The 19,598-nt window shown below is 42.6% G+C and overlaps 1 protein-coding gene across 2 annotated transcripts in view; it reads left to right on the top strand.

Annotated features, from left to right (window-relative positions):
* Window positions 1–6,312: 6,312 nt before the first annotated feature.
* Window positions 6,313–19,598, top strand: part of MCF2L (MCF.2 cell line derived transforming sequence like) — a 154,799-nt gene continuing 141,513 nt past the window's right edge. Inside the window, exons 1-2 of one of the 2 annotated variants that reach the window (XM_048493095.1) lie at window positions 6,313–6,639; window positions 11,875–12,064. In XM_048493095.1, coding sequence (XP_048349052.1) covers window positions 11,896–12,064 — 169 coding nt within the window. In that variant the 5' untranslated portion in view covers window positions 6,313–6,639; window positions 11,875–11,895. The remainder of the gene's footprint in view (window positions 6,640–11,874; window positions 12,065–19,598) is intronic. The other variant, XM_048493089.1, reaches the window with a different exon arrangement.

Genomic DNA, 19,598 nt, shown 5'->3' with positions numbered 1-19,598 from the left:
GGAAAAGCAGTCACTTTCACCCTCGCCAATAAATGGCACCAACCTAAGACACACAGGAAGAAGCTGAGTGAGGAGAAGTCGCCACAGCAGATGATATTGGAAGCATTTGGAAGGAATTGGTCAGGAATTCAGGAGATTTTTGAAACCTAAACTGGCCAGTATAGATGCTGGGATTGAGAAAGCTAAGATGAAGCTTCTGGAGATGAAAAAAAAGCAAAAATTAGAGGCTAGAGTGATGGTCAAATGAAATAAATTTAAAGGTAGAAGTTGAAATAGTTAAATTCTGACGGGCTGAAAGGGCCAGAAAAGAGCAGCTTTAAAATGGCGGAAATCGTGAAGGCAAATGACATGAGCCACGAGAAGGACATGTTTGATTTAAGAGTAGAGGAAATGAAGCTCAGAGCAGAGCTGCCCAATCCCCCACACTGTTGTGGGAATTTCCCTCAGCAAGATGAGAAAAAATGGAAACAGTTTCCAGGGTTGCCTATACCATGGCAGATGAAACTGGAGGGAAATCTTTTCCCAAATGCTGATGGGAAACCTCCTCAGAATGGAAACACTTTGGCAGAAGATGCAGTTGGAAGTGACAACGCCAACCCTGCAAGGTGTGCCTTTGCCAGCGTTAACGCTAAGAAGTCCCAGGAGGCATGAGAAACCTCTTTAACTACACATGACTTTAGGAATCCAGGTCTGAGCTCTGCAAAGCAGACCCAGAGTTGCAGATGGACGAGTGTTCATGCTGACTGGTGCCAAGAAGACCAGAGGCAGGATGAGTTCCTGAAAGAACTGAAGGAGAGCCAGCTGGAGCTTTGCTTCGACCCAAAAGCTATCAAGATGGTTCCAGTCCAGTTGCGGCCAGGTAGCCCAGAGGTGGAGGCGAGAGTCAGTTGCCAACGCCCTCTCCGCACGTCGCTCCAGCAGTGCAGCTGAATCAGCATCGCTCCTTGGCGGAGCAAGTACCCAGGAGATCGCGAAGATGATTCCTGTGAGGGAAAAAATGAGGCGAAGCGTTGCCAACGCCTCCTCTAACGCGTACCAGCCGGTGCAGCTGAACAACGTTTCCTCGCGAGGCCGGTACCGAAGAAGGGTTCGGCGAAGACGACATTCCTGGTGAGGGAAAAAGGAGGGCAGCATTCTACCGCCAATGTCACTGCCCTAACCAACTTTGCGAGGCAGGAGGTTCCAGTTCCTGAGACGGATCCAGAATCCAGCAAAGAGCCGACAGTGTTGTGCAGGACTTTGTGCGGGACAGTGCAGGTCTGGCAGAGACATCAAAATGAACTGAGTAAGCAGCAGCGCAGCTCTTCCTCAACTTAGAGGCGCTTTCCAGCAGCCAACGGAGAGGACTGTTGTGAAAGCCCAACATTACAGCTGCCCAGCAGAAGACCGAAGCTGAAGTTTTGAATTCACCAGACTCAAGAGGAAATTTGAGGGGACCGGGGAGGAGTCAATCTGGTATAAAATGAAAGGGTCTGATATGCATTTATTTGATAAGTGTGGCAGCCTTCTGGTAGAGGGCACTGTAAGAACGTGCTTTATGATAAAATGACAAAGCCTACCACAAAGCAGGCAAAAGTGGTAAAGAAAGCCAGAGGTGTAAAACCTCAAGCTTTTGATTTGGCAGAAAGGGTAAAGTTTAGGAAGGAAATTTTACCTTGACTAATGTGGTGACACCGATCTAAATTCACCTCACCACACTCAAAAGCGGCAACTCTAATCCCTTGCCATGAGTGAGCATGAATGTCCAGCTAGGGATTTGGATAATCACCATGAGGAAGCCTTACTGGAGGGAAAAGGGAAAATTCATCCCTGTAGCTTAGAGCAACCCACCAGTAAAGACATCTGAATAGAAACAGGTAACAAGAGAAATGTATGTAAAATACAAGTACTGAGTTTAAAAAATGCTTGTTGAAATATAATGCTGCATTGCTGAAATGTTATTGGAAGTATAACAAGCAGGATTTATGGTAAGTTTAACCTGGTAAGAATGTTTATGGTAAGTGAACTTTGCTAGTAAAAACTGAATGCATGCTGTGAAATGTGAGGGGATTCTTATGAAGAAGGCTGTTTAGTTTTGGTTAATCGGTGTGTAAGCTTTATTTATACATCATAGCCATGCTGCAACGAGGCTTCTGTAGCCCTCAGTGAGTCCGCAATGATGTTTTAGGAAAGCGGGGACATATGTAATCTAATCCTGTTCTTAACTCCCTATGAAGGGCTGGTGTACAGCAGGCCAAAGGAGAAGGTCTTTAGCAACAGCCATTGCAGAAAGAAAAAAGGCTCCCACAAGGCTGAGGAAGAACCTCGACCTGGATTGGCTGAAAAAAAGGTCCAGTAACTTGTTCCTATGGCAAGAGCTAGGGGAGCCAGTGGGCTATTACAGCACCTGGAGGAGGAGAGATGAGTGCTGTTCGGTCTGAGAGAGCAGCAGAGCAGAGTCTCTGGCAGAGAGGAGTCTGTCAAATAGCTCTGGAAGAAGAGGATTACTGTCTCAGCACAGTTGGCTGACAGAAGTCCAGTCCCCGTCTAAAAGCTGTATGCTTGGACAGAGAGAGGAGGCCCTGATCTGGGTGCAGATTGAAGTGCTCCTTCAGGAGCCTGGCCGAAGTTTTAAAACTTCAACCGGGTATCCTATGCCCTATAGTCTGCCTTTGCCCCCCTGTGTGAATCACCAGAATCACCAGTTCGGGGAGAAGCCAGTCCAGAGGAGCAGTGAAGCCATATTAGGACAGACTAGTGGGAGAGAGGGGAGGCCAAGTGTGCCAGAAATCTCCTGGGCTTGGACTGGTGTGCTTAGGTGCGTGCATCAGTGGGTATTGGAGCAGTGAGGAATAGTGTCTGTGTGCGTAAGGGAATTTATTAGTTCAAAGCTAAAATCTTCCCTTGTTAAAGAGGACACCCTATGCGTGTGTCGGTGTGCATATGAATCTGAAGTAACATCTTAAGACAAACTTATTCTGAAAGAGCCAACAAGCTTAAAAAACCTCTCCAGAAGTTTACCCTGAGAAGCCTCTTTTGTGAAAGCCAGCAAATAAACGCTTTCAGTTTTGTTCATCTTTTAAAACCTTTCCAGTCATTGAAGTATTTTTTGTCTGTGTGGCTCGGTGTTCCCCAGTCAGGGTGAGTGGCCGGTGGAAAATCCCAGGATTAGGAGTAAGGGCTATATAGAGGAAAATGATATTATTGGTGGCAGCCAGCATGAAAAGCAGGAGAACTTGATATAAGCCTTTCACTGCTACAGTGCTACCTACACTACTTCTACTCCAAAGAAGAACTAGGTCTTTAGGTTTTAATGCTAATGATCGAGCTCCACACCAGCCCAGCCCAGTCGCCTCTAGGGATGTGTGGGGTGGGGGGGACTCCTGTTTGCGCTGCGGTGCGCCTGACAGAGAGGTGGGTCTCTGAGTGCCAACTTCTGGCACCCCTTTGCCATAGGATTCGGCCACCTCATTGCATCTTTAGAGATGAAGAACCCCAGAAGTAGGGATAGAATCAGAAGAGTCCTGTGGGAGGGAGAATTGGTAAAAAAAATTAACTCCATCTTGCATCTGTGGAAATTCTATGCTGAATCCAAAGCATATATTCTGTGATACATGTTCACTGAATTGCAAGATCTTTGTTTTCAGGGAAGAGAACGAAGAGGAGACTTTGTAGATGAAATTTTCAAACACTTTTTGGCACTCTAGTCCAGTCAATGCTTAGCAGTTTGGTGGATAGGACAAGGAACATAACAGGTTATTGGTTTTTACAACAAGGGACAGCAGAGCTGTACTTCAAAGCTGTTATAATTTCACACATACGCAGTTTTGCTGCACTGTCAGGCTATTCCTATGAGAGAGAGAGAGAGAGAGAGAGAGAGAGAGAGAGAGAGAGAGAGAGAGAGAGAGAGAGAGAGAGAGAGAGAGAGAGAGAGAGAGAATGATTTCATTTGGAACTTTTCCTTAAACCCAAGAATCTTTGCCAATTGGAATAGGGTAAGTTTTGGGATATTTTCCTCAGCCCCTCACAAGTCCTACTAAGGTGACACAGGATGCCTACTCTATTCATCCCTCTTTCCTGAGCCCTATGCACTTCTGTCCTAGATATCTGAGTTCTTTTCCTTCATTGGGCAAAGTTTAAATAACTTTTAAACTTTGGTCATTTGCCCTGTTTCTCTGCTGATTCCCTACGCCCTATCTGAGGTGATGACAAAACTTCCCTTCACTTAACTCTCCCCCACCCCCCAAAACCAGGTCCGACAGCCTCTCATTGGCTGATGCTGCTTAGTAGTTGCCTCCTCCCCTAGTAGACAGGAATTTGCTAGGACCAGAGGATGGAACTAGAGCCATCTGTCACAAAGGGTAACCAAATTGCAAACAAAATGAAACAGGAGTCCACTGGGATCTTAAAGACTTAACACAACTTATTTCAGCACTTACTCATTGCATCACATGCATAATGGCACAAAACATTTTAATGAAAAAATGGTTTATGAAGTGATACAGACTGGGATTGAAAAAACTAGAGCTAGAGAGAGATCAAGGAAGAGAATGGGCTGTGGTATAGAGATCAATGGAAAACATTGACTCACCATCTGTGAACGAGTAAAACAGGTAGAAAAGGGCATGGAAAAGCACCTGTTAGCTTCACCCAAGTCCATGAAGCCAAACAGTGCTGTTCTGCCCCCCAAGTGAATCTGTTTTGGTGCCCTGTACTTGGCTAGGACAGAGTGGGAGAGACACAAACCAGGTTCAACAGTTCAACAATAGGTTTATTACTTGAGAGAATTAAGACCCTAACTCCTCCCTTAGGTCTATCTAAATCAGAGTACTTGCTTGTCTTGAGCAGATTTGAAGCTGTAGACTGTGTTTTCTTGGCAGCTTTCAAGAAAGTCCACTGTGTCTTGCTTCCTTTTGGTTCTTTCAGTCTTTGTCTGGTTCTAATTCCTGTTAACCTTAACTTGTGCTCTCTGGACCACCATATATGTCACGAATATTCCAGTCTCCAGCCACCCTTGGCACCTCGCTCTGACTGACTGGCAAGAGCTAAAACAGGGGATTGCTGGGTAAAGAGGGAAACTGCCTATTGGGAAATGTCTTAAAGGGACAGGGGATAACTGAAATTCCCTCCCTTAGAAGACTTTACAATGAACTAAAACCATGCTAACTATGGGGAAACTGAAGCTTAATGGGGAAATAACAAAAGCCTCTGTGGGGGCATGACAAGCGCAGTTTCTATATGTGCAGAATAGCATTCCCACTTGTGTGGATCAGCATATATTGTTTGTATGGAAATAGACTCTATGCTGACATTACACTGAACATGCATGGATGAGTTTTGCATGTAGAAGAAATGGGATAGAACTAAAATAATACTAATGTCTGGTGTGGTCTTATTTGGAATATTGTGTGCAGTTTAGAAATGATATTTGTAGAGACAGAAAAGAGAAAAAAACAACCAAAATTACATGTTTCTGTGTAATGGAAGAAAAATAATATAAAGTTATGCATAGTGTGGATGAATTGGACAGATTTTTTTTTCTCCTCCTACATTCAAAACACTAGAACTTGGAGTCATCTGGTGAAAATGATGGACAGCAGGTCCGGAAGTACATCACATATTTAACAGCATTTAAAACACACAGAGAGAGACATGGAGTTGTGGAGAACTCAAAAGCTTGCCTGCTGGTTGGTTTTGCAGAAAAGTAGGAGGTGGCTTTCACTTTTGACTCTTGTTTTGCACTGTAAGGAATTAAGTGCCATATTCCTAAACACATCCTTCTAAATTTATTTGGCTAAGGAATAAGTAACTTTGTTTAGGATTGCATGTTTGGGATGCCAGTAGCTGTGGCAACAGGGATAACAGATTCACAAGGAATCAGATTTAGGGTTGCCAACTCCAGGTTGGAAAATTCCTGGAGAAGGGGGGGAGACTGAAGCCTGGGGCAGGAAGGGGTGGGGAAGGTAAAGACTTCTGCGGGGAATAATGCCATAAAGTCGACCCTGCTAAGCAGCCTTATGCTCAAGGGAAACTAGCTTCTGCAGCCCAGAAATGAATTGTAATCCAGATGTTTAGATCCTACCTGGAGGCTGGCAACCCTAGGACAGGTCCATCAATAGCTAACCTAACAACGAAAGGGGATTTCCGTATTCAAGGGTAGTAAACCTTGTGGTAGGCGGCATCTCCACCAGGGGAAGGTGCCCCGTTCAGTGCCTCTTCAGGGCGAGAAGTTGTCCCCAGTTGGATTATTAGATGGACTGGTCAGCTCCAGCAGGGCTACCGGCAGCGCCTGCCTCCCTCCTCTGCAAAACGCATCTTCCACTCCGCACAGAAACAAAGGAAGCCCGCCCGGACCCTCCTCTGCTCAGCCGCCTTCCCGCCTAGCATAACGGGACATTGAGAGGGGCGGTGCTGAAGAGAAGCCGCCCCACGGAAGGTGAGAAACTGGCCCCTCTTTCTCGCCTGCCTCCCCTCGGAAACTTATGGGGCAGCGGCCCCCCGGAGGACCCAGAGAGGCAGCTTCCAACCTAGCTGCAGGGAGGCGGCCGAGGCCCCAGCGGGACCTTGCGAAGAGAGGCGCCAAGAGAGGGGACGCTGCGCGCGCGGAGGACCGATTTTGCAAGCGGGAGCACCTTGCGGGAGCAGCCGGGCGCCCTGGAGGTGAGTCATGTGCTTTGTGTGTTTGGAAGCGCCTCGGAGAGTCTCACACTCGAGCTCTTTTAAAAATGTGTATTCAGGTGGTCGCTCCCTTTTCCTGCTACTTGATTCCATACGCGCTTACTTAGAAAACCCTACTGAACTCACGACTTACTCTAGTAAGCTTCCATGGAGTTTCCACGCCAGCGAAGGGCACTGCGTTGAACCGAGGAGATAGTCGTGTACCCTTTTAATTGGTAGGCTGCTGCCTTGTGTCGAGGCGTGTTGTTAAGAAGGTTGGCAAAAGGCTGTAAAGTTCTACAAGGTATTCTGAATATGAAGAGACAAATGCAGTGGTCTGAGGTGTGTGCATTTAAAAAAGTTTTTGTAAATGTTTCCGAATCCGTTGCTTCCACGTTTTTTGAACCGGGAGTAATTTCAGATGTCCCTTCCTCCCCCGAGGCAACGTGGCTGTGTTGTGAATCTGTGAATCAGAAACTTTCAAAATTATGCTGCCATTCTGTTTTTATTCTTTTATTCTTGTTGTTGTTGTTCTGTTCCCTTTTTAAATCACAAACCATCAGAAATGATTTTCCTGTGTTTTTTGTTGTGCACCTACAAAGATTGTTAGAGTTGAAATTCTCAAGTATGTAAACATTTGGGTAGTCCTTTTTCTCTATTGCATCCTGTAGCTTTAATTGTGGCACACAAGAGAGAATGTAAGCAGGTGTCTTTTGTCACGGCAGAAATAAAGCTGCAGGAGTGAGATAAACTTGGACCTCTTGAAATTCCTTCTTTTTATACCACAAGTACAGGAAGGCAGCCTAGTTACTTCTGTTGCATGTAGGCAGCCATTCTGTAATTGTCTTATCATTTAACCCCCATGATGGAACTGTTTACCAAATACACAGGGGGATAACTTTACAGCATACTTTATGGATGAGTGAAAGTCACTGGAATTTCACAGCCTTTTGTGACTTAAACTTTTTCTTCACATACTTTTACAAATTTAGTGTGTTTAAAAATTTGATAACTAGAACATTGCCTTGAAAAACAGTGACACCACCATACTTTCTAGTTTTATTATATCCCATAGTAAGAACACCTTCTACAGTGTAGAAGTATGTTAGTGTAATTATTCAGGTGTATTAAACAAGTTATTATTTTAATATCTATACAATAGTTAAAAATGCCAGATATACTGGCAATCAGTGTTGCTTTGTTGGCAAGCAAATTACATGATGCTTCATGATGACACTTACTGCCAATAAGTGTTCAGCATAAAGTTGCAATAGAGTGAAAATGCATATGTGATTTTGGCTTTTTCTGCACAACCATTATAAAGCGCCATGGGGATATCTTTTTTAAAAAGTGTCTCCTCATTTTCTGTCTGGATATCATGGACAAATGCTACTTAACATCTACACGTGTCCTCTCATCCAGCTGGTTTGGAGCTTTGGCTGCAATGTCACCGGTCGGCAGATTTCAGTCATCTCTTTCTGTTGATGGGCAGTTGGCAAGACCCAATACCAGATGTTTTGGCTGAATGTCTGGGGGGCCATGATGGGACGATTAAAGCAGAGCTGCCTGAAATTAAATCCATTGAAGGGTGAGGTACTGTGGCTGGACTGGGGTGGTCTCAGTGGTGGGATTCAGCAGGTTCGCACCACTGGCAGAACCAGTTGTTAAAATGGTGCTTGTATACAACCAGTTGTTAAATTATTTGAATCCCACCACTGGGTGGACTGGATTGTGCGAACTCACTGCCAATCCTTGATGGAGTACAGTTAACATCACATGCCTCCATCAGGAGTCTGTGGTGATCCTGGATGCCTCAATTTCTTTGGAGACCAGGTCGGCTTTTTCCCATCTGTTCCAGGCCTGGAAACTTATGCCCTACCTGTTGCGCCCTGACCTAGCCACAGTGATTTAAGCAACCACTACCTCCAGATTGGGCTACTGTAACTTGCTCTCTGCAGGACTTCCCCTGAAGCTGCTGAATGCATCTGCACAGACCCTGACAGGCATTCCTTTCAGGGCACACATTCAATCTGTGCTCTGCCAGGTGCATTACGATTGAATTCTGGATCATGCTCAAGGTATTGGTGCTTACCATCAAAGCCCTAAACAGCCTGGGCATGTCATATTTGTGGCACTACATCTTCCATGATAACAGCCAGAGAGCATTGTGCTCTGTCCCAGACTATCTCCTGCTGCGGTGTTGTGGGGTTTCCGGGCTGTTTCAGTAGCATTTTCTCCTGACGTTTCGCCTGTATCTGTGGTTGGCATCTTCAGAGGATCTCCTGCTGATCCCTAACCCAAAGACCATCCAGCTGTCCTTGATCAGGGCCATAACTTTTTCGTTCATGGCCCCTGCCTGGTGGAACTTTCTGTCCAAGGAGGCCTGGGCCCTAGCAGACCTTTCTCAGTTTCAAAGGATCTGTAAGACCGATGTTCTGGAAGCATATGGTTGAGGCAGCAATTGATTTTCATCTGTGGCCATATCATCAGCTGGCCTGGACCCTAGGCTTCTCCCTGCTCACTTCTCATATTCCATTTCTGTTTCCAGCCAACCCCTTCTCTGTTTTTAATCAGATTATGTATATTTGTTAACACCCCCAATATATTGTATGTAGCATCATACAGTTGTGTTTTAGCAGCAAGTTGTTGATTTAAGTGCTAAGATGTTAACATTTGAATGTTTTCATCTATATTTATTGTTATTTTTCTTATAAATTATTTTTAATGTTGTGAACTGCCCTAAGCCCTCTTTTGCAGGGGGAGGGTGGAATATGAATTGTATAAATATAATAATAATAATAATAATAATAATAATAATAATAATAATAATAATAATAATAATAATAATAATAATAATAATAATAATAATAATAATAATAATAATAATAATAATAATAATAATAATAATACACAGTCCTAGATGCTTGGGAAGTGTCCGACGTGTGATGTAATACAAAATCCAGCATATTGATCTTGCTTGCTGTGTGTAACTGTTTTGTATAATAATAATAATAATAATAATTTCAGTTGCACTGTAATTGCAACTACACACTGTTCTCTTGTGTGATTGCTCTAAAAGTCTTTGTAGTCTTCTGAAGAGGCTTTTAAAACAAGTCAATAATTAGCCATGAGACCCAGAGTATACAGTGGATAACTCACCAAAGAAAAAATGAACCTATAAGTTGAAATATTGAAGGACTTGTGACGTATATGAATACATAAAATTCTCCAACTTTCATGCCCAGTTTTAAATGGGAAAGGAAGGTGCTGGATAAAAGAGCAATGTATATGTATACATTAAAATGTGTCTATATTTATATGGTCAGAAGAATCCTGGGAGAGAGAATGCTCTTTTTTGTAATATATGGCTTAGATTCTAAACCTTGCTTCTCCTCATGCTGCACCCTTTTCCATGGCAGAGGGGTTCCTGTTTATGTGACATCAGCATCTTTCAGTAAGCCAAAGAGCACAGCGAAAGTCCTGTGCAAGGGAGGACCTCTGCAGGCAAAGAGGAAGCAAGGTTTAAGACCCAGTCCATCGTATTGATCACTTATGACATTTCAGTTCTACTGTGTGGTTCAACAAAAGCTGCAAGGTAACTCACAACATATAAAACCTCCAGATGAATATTATATTTAACAATTAAAACAACTCAGCAACAGATGAAGCCATTCTATTAAATTTTAAATTGGCCCCTCCAAAATCTGGAGCAAAAAAAAAAGTATTTTGTTTGGTAAGCGAAAGAGCAAAGTTATAATCATAAACTGAGCTGACCCACTGAGATTTCTTAATGTGAGGGTCACTGCTGAAAAGGTTCTTAGTTACATGTGGTATTTTACGTGGTTAAATCATAACACATTTCAGATACCTTCTGTCTTAGTCAAAATTCACCTCTGATCACATTATGCTGTTTAAATAGTAATTAACTAGTAATTAACCATGATCACATTATGCTGTTTAAATAGTAATTAACTCTGTGGTTGTAGAGATTAAGTACACTATTACCATTAGCCAAACACCACATTTACTTCCACCTCTGACGTGAAGCTTGCAACTTATCTTTTTCCACTGGTGGCAGTTTCAAGATGAAAACTGCCTGCCAACTGCCTGCCAATTACAAGTCAAGCAGTTTCCTGAAATATGAATGGCGTGTCAAATAGTGGCATTCCAAATGACTTGTCAAATGGTCACATGTAGCTCCTGAGCTGCTGAGTAAGTATCACTGCTTTCAGGTTTTGAAGCTGTGGCCTTTAAAATTGTCTTGAGTGGTACAGGTGGTTGAATTACGAGCCCTCCATTCTTCCGAGGTCAGTAAAATGAGTACCCAGCTTGCTGGGGGTAAAGTGTAGATGACCGGGGACGGCAATGGCAAACCACCCCGAAAACAAAGTCTGCCCCCAGTAAATGTCATGATATGACGTCACACCATGGGTCAGTAATGATCCAGTGTTTGCACAGGAGACTACCTTCACCTTTTTAACTCATTTCTTTTAACTCATTTCTTTCCTCTACAGATCTGTTGATATTTTCCAGAATTATCTTTTTGAACTTAGTTTGATGGCAAAAAATCTGGGAACCAGAAACCAAAATGATCTCAAGAATGTTTGCTTGTGAATTATAGTGACTTCTCATCCAAGAGTTCTTCCAATGATTTTGAACATTTAGGCTTGGTCATCTGATATTTCCAGAAAGGCTGTATATTCTATGTTTTGTTTTGTTTTTGTGGAATTCTATGTTTTGTTTTGTTTGTGAGGACATGTGGCATCACAAAGTACCAAATGACCAGCAGCATTTGTCTAAACATATTTATACCAAACATATAAATAGGGCAGATCAACATGTGACCATCCACAAGCAGAAGGTGTCTTCAGCTCACAGTGTAAACTCCTGTGAAAACATTTGTGGGAAAGAGCTATCCACTGTTTTTATCTCTTTCACTGTTCTTGAGTCCTGTCTATTATAATCTGCAGTGGCATAGCGCCAAGGGGAGAGGGGGCGTGTCGCACTGGGTGAGCGCCGGTGCAGGGGCATGGTGGGGCTGTGGCAGGGGCGCAGGGTCCACCCATGCCCCGGGCGCAGTTCCCCCTCACTGCGGCTCTGATAATCTGTTGGAGAAGTGAAATCTGTATTCCCCCAACTCTTAACCTGTTCCATGCTGAAAGAGACTGTTGTAAAATGCGAAAATCTAAGAATACTAGCATTTCCGATTTCCTATTTTTTCTTTGTCTTAAATTGCAGAAGTCAACGTAAGATATTTTCATGTCTGATTACTGGAAGTTTATCTTCTGCAAGGAAACTGGGAGCTGCAATTGTTTTACAAAAGACAGCCAGCCTAATGAAGGGAAAGAAGACTCAGACCATCGCATTGTGGTGTCAGACATCATCCGGCTTGTGCAAGATAAGGAGAAGGAGCCGGCGATACAACCAGGTATGGTAATCTCTGTTAAATTCTATAACGTGACTGTCATCTTGCTGTAAAATAACTGTTTCAGTTTTACTCTCTGGCAGAGCTCATGTAGTCATTTATGTTATGGAAGACCTCAAGCAGCACAAGTCTCTTTTTTCAAATCTCACATCTTCTTGCTGTCACATTATGCCTGAAAGGCATCATCTAGTAGTGGCTGCAGGGGGCTTATAAAAGAGCCCAACTCCCATTGGTTTTGACTTTTCATGACCACCTGTTTCTCTTACTTGTCGAAGCTGGGGCTTCGCTTGAACATTTTCACACCACTGGAAAAGCTTAAGCAGTAAAAAAAATTCTTCTGGCTAAGGAGTTCCTACTGCCTATGTGCTACTGTTCAATTCTGCAGAATCCTTAATAGGTCAGCACACCACAGTTCGTTAACCCCTAATTGTGGACCTAAATGAGGGACATTTAGTTCAAGGATGGGGAAGGATTGCCCAAATCCTTAAGAAACCATGATCCTATTATCTAATGGGGTTGCAGGAGGGTAAATGAACTCTCTCGAACTTATAGCCTTTGGGGGTCTTCAGAGCGGCAGAGGCCAAACTGAGCTTACCTGGTCCACATGCCTAGATTTTTTGGAAGGGATGGGGTATCTGGCTCCACAAATTGGGAAAAGCTAGCAAACCCAGCACTTATGCAAGCTGTTCTTCCCAAGGGTTTGAAACTTGGGGAACGAAAGCTAAGATGTTCAGAACTCCTTTTTGCTACTTTGCAACTCGAAATGGCAGCTCACAACCATTTTAAAAGAATTTCTACTCTATCAAAGCACCTCCTATTGCACCAAAGATCCACTTAGGATATACCAAGATGGGTTTCTGGTGATAGGTGGAAAATAAATGTACATTAAATCCTAACCTATAATTGCCTTAGTGGTGGAATGTTGCAACAATTAAACCGTCCACCAATCACCACTAGTCACCAATCACATTAGGAGTCTTGGTGCCCATTGGTGACATTCCATCCACTACCCCTTCCCGCAACCCAGAAGCAAGCCTGACTCCTTTCAACCCTCCCTGCACCCAAGCCACACTTTCCCACCATTCTCCCAGTCTAAGCCTCCCCATTCCACTATCCCCCAAGCCACACCTTCCCACTCTTCCCCCACCCCAAGCCTCACTTCCCCCCCTCCTTCAAGCCTCACCTTTCAACCCTCCCTCCATCCCAAGGCTCACCGTTCCACCTATCCCAAGCCACAGACTCAGGACCAGGTAGGCCCTGAGCCCTTTGGGGGTAGGGCGGTTTACCAAATCGAATGAATGAATGAATGAATGAATGAATGAATAAATAAATAAATATAAATAGGTGGAAAGCGTCACGCTGAGAGGAGGGGTCACCGCTATGGCTGCAGTAAAGCCCATTGTAGGGGGAAATGCTTGCTTGCCCCTCGCTTTGCTAGGGCCCATTGCATCTCCCTTCACAGTGGGCTTTGCAGCTAGTAAATAAATTAAAGGGAATAGCACTAGGTTTCCCCTTTGCAGTCTACTGTGCCTCACAGCCCTTTGCACAGACTTGTGGACTAATAGGGGTGGCTGAGCATCATGTTCTTAGGAGGTGAAAAGGGAGAAAGATTTCCTACCCTGATAATTATTCTTAGAGTACCAAGCTCACAGAAAACCTTTCACTCTCACACAAACCTTAAGAGTTTTCCACCGGGGTGTTTCTCTACATCTGAATTCTAACCACACATGTGTTTACTCAAGGCAGGGTTATGCCCACATTCTCCACCATTTATCTGTTGCCCTAAGTAGGCAGTCTCCAGTTTGGTTGGGGGAATTTGGTAGAGACAGAGAGTAAGAGGGAGGTAACTGGAATCTAGAATTTATACCAGGATAGTCCTGGGTGAAAACTCTCAGATGAGCCATCAGTTGAATAACTGACATTGATTTTATTAAAGAGTAAAAATAGTAAAACAAGCAATGTATTTTAAGCAATGCACTTATGTACAGAGGGCATGCAAGAGCTAACTAAGAGAAAAGGGAGAAAGTTGGATAGGGTTTTAAAATAGCTACCAGTCTTGAAGGGTGATAGTTACCATTCTTGAAGGGATGTCTGGGGAAAACAGTGCTGAAGAAGAAAATGACTAGCATTTCCAGTAGCAAAGTGGGTGTATGTGCTTGAATCCAGAACACACACACCATGAATGGCCAAAGGACCTGTATTTATACCTCAAAATGGGTACTGGAGCAGTATGAGGTAAGCTGGTGGGAAAGTCAGATACAGAGAACTGATTACTTTCCAGGGGTACCAGCAATAAGGAGAGGCTTAATGAGTTGTTAGGATCCAAAAGAATGGCTAGACTATTCTCTTAAATACTGATTGTTTGTTGGGATGGATACAGATAGAATAAATAATGGTCTACTCAGAGCTCTGATTAAATCATCTTAGAGTAACCCAGTGGGGATTAGCTAGCCCCATTGTCCAGGCAGGCACACTTAAGGTCTAGGAAAAAACTTCAGTAGTCAACTGCTTTCCTGCCCAGGCTTGACACACAAGATAAATCCCAGAAGCCTCTGGGAAGCATCCATTTTGTGGGAAGCAGTGTCTTGTTCTTATACCAGTTTTTGGCCCCTGTGCCATTGTGGCACCCCCTAGCAGGAGGACGGCCCAACTGTTTACTGTACAAAATGGATGCTTCCCAGAGACTTCTGGGATTTATCTTGTGTGTTATCGCTGCTAAGTTTTACTTGGGAACATGACTGTCATCTTACTGTAAAATAACTGCTTGGGAGTGACCTTTAAATTAGGATAATTCTTTGATTCAAGTTGTTTTGACAAAGTCATACATACAAAAAACTGTCATAAAAATGGCAAACAGTGAAAAAACATGTCTCCATCCATGATGAAAGGAACTTGTTGATTAATCACCTAGTCCATGCACAGTAGTATTCTTGATACTGAGAATCTTCATAAGCTTGAGCACTGGTTCTTTTCTGAACATTATATGGAACTGATATATTTCTGACATGCATTACATATATATATATGTGTGTGTGTGTTTTTATAATGAAAAAAATATTTGGATCTTGCATGTAGTTTTTGACTTTTTATCTTTTTCTCTGTCAATGGTATGATAGTTCTGTCCTTTTTTCCTTGAAATGTCAAAATACTTCATTGCCCACTGCACTCCATATTTTGAATGCTGCTATTCATGCAACGATAGCTCATGAGAGACACTTGAACATATCTTTTTTGACTGTAAGAAATATGAGCATACTAGGAGGAATCTTATAAGCCCTGTACTGACTTGTTTCCCAGGAAGGGACAGGAAAAATATTATGATGATTTGGGTGCTGTGTGGTTTCCGGGCTGTATGGCTGTGTTCTAGCAGCATTCTCTCCTGACGTTTCGCCTGCATCTGTGGCTGGCATCTTCAGAGGATCTGAAAGCCCGGAAACCACACAGTACCCAAGTGATTCCGGCCGTGAAAGCCTTGGACAATACATTATGATGATTATGTTCTCTGGAAGAAATTTTGAGATCACTGTTAAAGTAGCAAAATTTGCCTGGATAGTAATCAAAATCAAGATAGCTGATAATGAATTTAGTGTATTAATTACTTGCAACTGGCATTGTTTACAACAATTTAATTCTATTTTTAAAAGTTTATACTGATATGTATGGTTTTTAAATAGCATTTGATTGCTATGGTTTTTATCCAAATTTTAAATTTAAAGGATATTTTTTTAGTTTTAAATTTAATATCTTTGTTTGTAATCTCTTTTGATACCATCCTGGCCAATGACTGTCAATAAATACTGACTGACTGGCATTGTCTACTGAGTTGGCTATCACTTTAAACCTGGCCTTGTGAGTAGTTAAACATGTGTTCAGGTTATATGCAGACATTGAGTTCAGCAGTCATGAACTACCATGAGATAATGGAAAAGGTTAGTTAAAAACTCTTGTGGGATCTGAGACTTTTGCTTCCAATTCAATATATGTGCCATTTTTAAAGGGCATTAATGAGCTTACATTAAAAACAGAAGTCTGCATATCTTCCTCATATTGATGGGGAGGAAGAGAAGAAGAGAAGAGTTTAGATTTATACCCCACCTTTATCTCCTGTAAGGAGACTCAAGGTGGCTTACAAGCTCCTTTCCCTTCCTCTCCCCACAACAGACACCTTGTGAGGTAGGTGGGGCTGAGAGAGTTCCATGGAACTGTGACTAGCCCAAGGTCACCCAGCAGGAATGTAGGTGTGCGGAAACACATCTGATTCACTAGATAAGCCTCTGCCACTCAGGTGGAGGAGTGGGGAATAAAATCCAGTTGTCCAGATTAGAATCCACCTGTTCTTAACCAGGAGGTAGCATGCATATCGTGCCCTTTCTGTCTACATTCAGTTTACTTTAGTGATGGTTTGCAAGTGAAATTGCCATTTCACACTGTAATATCCAGTTTCAAAATGCATTGAAAGTGCATTGTTCAACATTCACTAATGTCTCTCTCCTTTTGTCACATTCTACCACATGGTAAACTTTGCAATGTAAGTTAAAGTGTGATTTGATTACTATGTGCTTATAGCCCACACTCTGTTAAATGTTCAAGGCAAGTAGAAACAATTCCAAGACCCAGTTTCCAGTTCTCAAATTGCTCCCACATCCTACACAAAGTCACAAAAAGACAAATTATAATGTGACTAGGAAACACAGTCCTTTTCCTCTTAAGGCTTTGACCTTGCTGCCTCTCATAACCATTCTGTTCCTGTTCTTCCTATTCATAGAGAGACACTGGATGGGATGGGGGGACTTTGAGGGGAAAACTGTTGCGAAGACAGGATGGAGGTAATGCTATACACTGTGATATTGTGCCAACAAATTTTCAAATGGCATATGATGTTCTCTTTGTCCCTCTCACCTCAGTGCTTGTGATAAGCCCATCTATTTCCTGCTTCAAAATGTAGGAAAAGATAATTGAGTGAGCCTCCTGTTTTTGTGGTTTGCTCAGCTTCATCTCTGTAGACGTATCTGTTTCTTTTAGCCAGGTCGGTAAAGGAATGTCATTTGCTTTCACCGTGATTATCCGGCCAACTTTTGATCCTCGGGTAGCCTGATAAAGGTTAGGTTTAGCAGCTGATGAAACTACTCCTAAAACTTCCAGAAAAGTAATTTGAGTTTATTCACAGCTATTTACCCAATTGCTTTTTCTGGTTGTCTTTTTCTTTTGCCAAGTGATATCCCTATTTCTGGCAAAAAGGCTATCTGGCTGGTTTAACAGAATGTACAGTGCAATCCTAAACAGAATTACACTAGCCAAAGTTCATTAAAGTTGTAAGTGCATAACTGCTCTTTGCTACCTGCTGTCATGAAATACTCATTGTTAGTTGAGCTAGAGCAGGTCTTGGATATTCCTATAGATTTTCTGTCCAGTGCAAATGTAGAATTCGTATGTGGAAATCAAAGTTCAGACTGTTAAGGGGATGAAAGTGTGGTGGGGGATGAAAGTGTGATGGGGGAAAATTATTGAGAAATAATAATACAATGGGACTTTAAAATAATGTCATCTCACACAAGGATAACATTTATTGGTATATTAGTAAATGTACCATCAGTGGCGTATTTGCCTAGGAACAGGGGGTTCAAGAATGACTCCCAGACGCCACTGATCTGGTTCCGTGGGGGCACAAAATCGATCCCCCACGTGACCAGGAAGATGGCAGGAAAGACAGAAGCAACTGGGGAGGACAGAAGCAACTGGAAGGCTCCATGCTGGGGCCTTTGTTTTTTTTACGCTCAAGTGGCATGGCCCTGCCCCTTGGGGGTGTGCAGTACCATGGGGTATCACATCCAGATAAAGCAATCCAAAGTGGAGTTGCCAATTTCAAATAATCTTGGTAACAATGTCAGTAGCTTTGATCAAATGAGCAAATCTACACAGTGTAGAAAAGCAAAGTGGGGAAACTGGGCAGCAGTGGATGGATACAGGATATTGGTAAAGATTGCAGAGCCACAGAGACTACTCCTGATCTAGATCATCCAGGGTAGCAGAGTCTTGTCAGATCTTGGAAGCTAAGCAGGGTCAACCAAGCTAGTATTTGAATGGAAGACCATCAAGGAAATCATGACTCACTATGCAGACGCATGCAATGGCAAGCCACCTCTGTATGTCTCTTGGCTTGAAACTCTGTGGGTCACCATAAGTTGGGTCTGACTTGATGGTATTTTGCATTACCAGGAAAGAAATCCATCAGTTTACTGTACTGAAAAAGAAGAAAAATGAGAAAAAAATGCAGGAAAAGTTGTTCTTATTGCTGCAACTACATTACTAATTTACAAAAATTAGAAATCAGGTAGGTTAAGTTGACAACTTGTTTCCAGGTTAGGAAACAGAACAGTTTAATAGCAGATCTTTGTGCTGAAAAGGCATTGCAAAAAATGAGAATTTGGCCCAGTTGTACAACCTTTTAATTTGTTGAAGAAGTTGCAGATTATCAATTTAAACTTTTGTAAATTTCAATACACAGCTGTTACTTTCACAGGTCTAGAAATCCAATCGTTATTGTCTAAATCTTATGGGGGAGAAGAGTGAAATAATCGGTCCCGTCAAAAATGTCAAACAGGGTTCAAAACTTATTTCTCAGACTGGCCTAGAAGCTGAGGCTCTACCATGGCATTTTTCTGCCCCAGTTAGTTCCGCTGCTTTTATAAGTTTTAGTTTATTTATGATATTTTATTATTGTATTTATTATATGTTGTGCGCCGCCCAGAGCCCTTCGGGGATGGGGCGGGATAGAAATTTGAAATATAAATAAATAAATAAATAAACAGATACCATCTGCAACCATGCTGGCGCCAGTATGATAAAATTCTGTCTTCATTATGATTTAATTATTTTAAATGGGCTGGTTCAGCTTACTGATATGGCTGATTTTACTTATCGCTCTCCACGTGGTAACAGTGTTATCGATTACCTTTTAGTCTCACAATCTTGTTTTAATGTTATCCACTGTGCCATGATTTCCCCCCAAGTTTGGAGCGATCATATGCCACTTGTATTGCAACTATTTTCCTGTGCATCAACAAATAGGAATGACATTAGTCCAGTATCCCCTCCGCACAAAATTAACTGGAATAAGGAAACTAAATTTAAAGCAGATTCACTATTACACAGTCCCTTTATGCTGTCCTTTTAGGCATGCTCTCTATTATCATCTCCTTCACCTGCTGAATGTATTGGCAAGTTTGAAGTTCTGACCAGGAACATTAGTTGATGCTCTAGCAGCGCCGATTCCAGCAGGTCCTTTTATGCGAGGAACTCCTACTGTCACATATTTTTTTCTGAAGAGGGTAGGCTTATAAAAAAGCAAATGCTAATAATATTCTGCAGGACTAAACAGCAAGGTTTAAATAATCTTCCTGCTGAGTATTTTCTGCTGAAGAGGCATTTATCGTGGTGTCCTTCGCTGCTGGGCTATATAAACAAAACCCAATGAGAAATGGAAGCATCTCATACAGGCAGCCCTCGGCTCAAACGATACTAGAGGCTTTTGGAGCCT

Source organism: Sphaerodactylus townsendi, linkage group LG04 (genome assembly GCF_021028975.2).
Source record: "Sphaerodactylus townsendi isolate TG3544 linkage group LG04, MPM_Stown_v2.3, whole genome shotgun sequence".
Classification (NCBI taxonomy): domain Eukaryota; kingdom Metazoa; phylum Chordata; class Lepidosauria; order Squamata; family Sphaerodactylidae; genus Sphaerodactylus; species Sphaerodactylus townsendi.
Note: the sequence above shows the minus strand (reverse complement) of the source record. Positions and strands in the feature narration are given on the sequence as shown.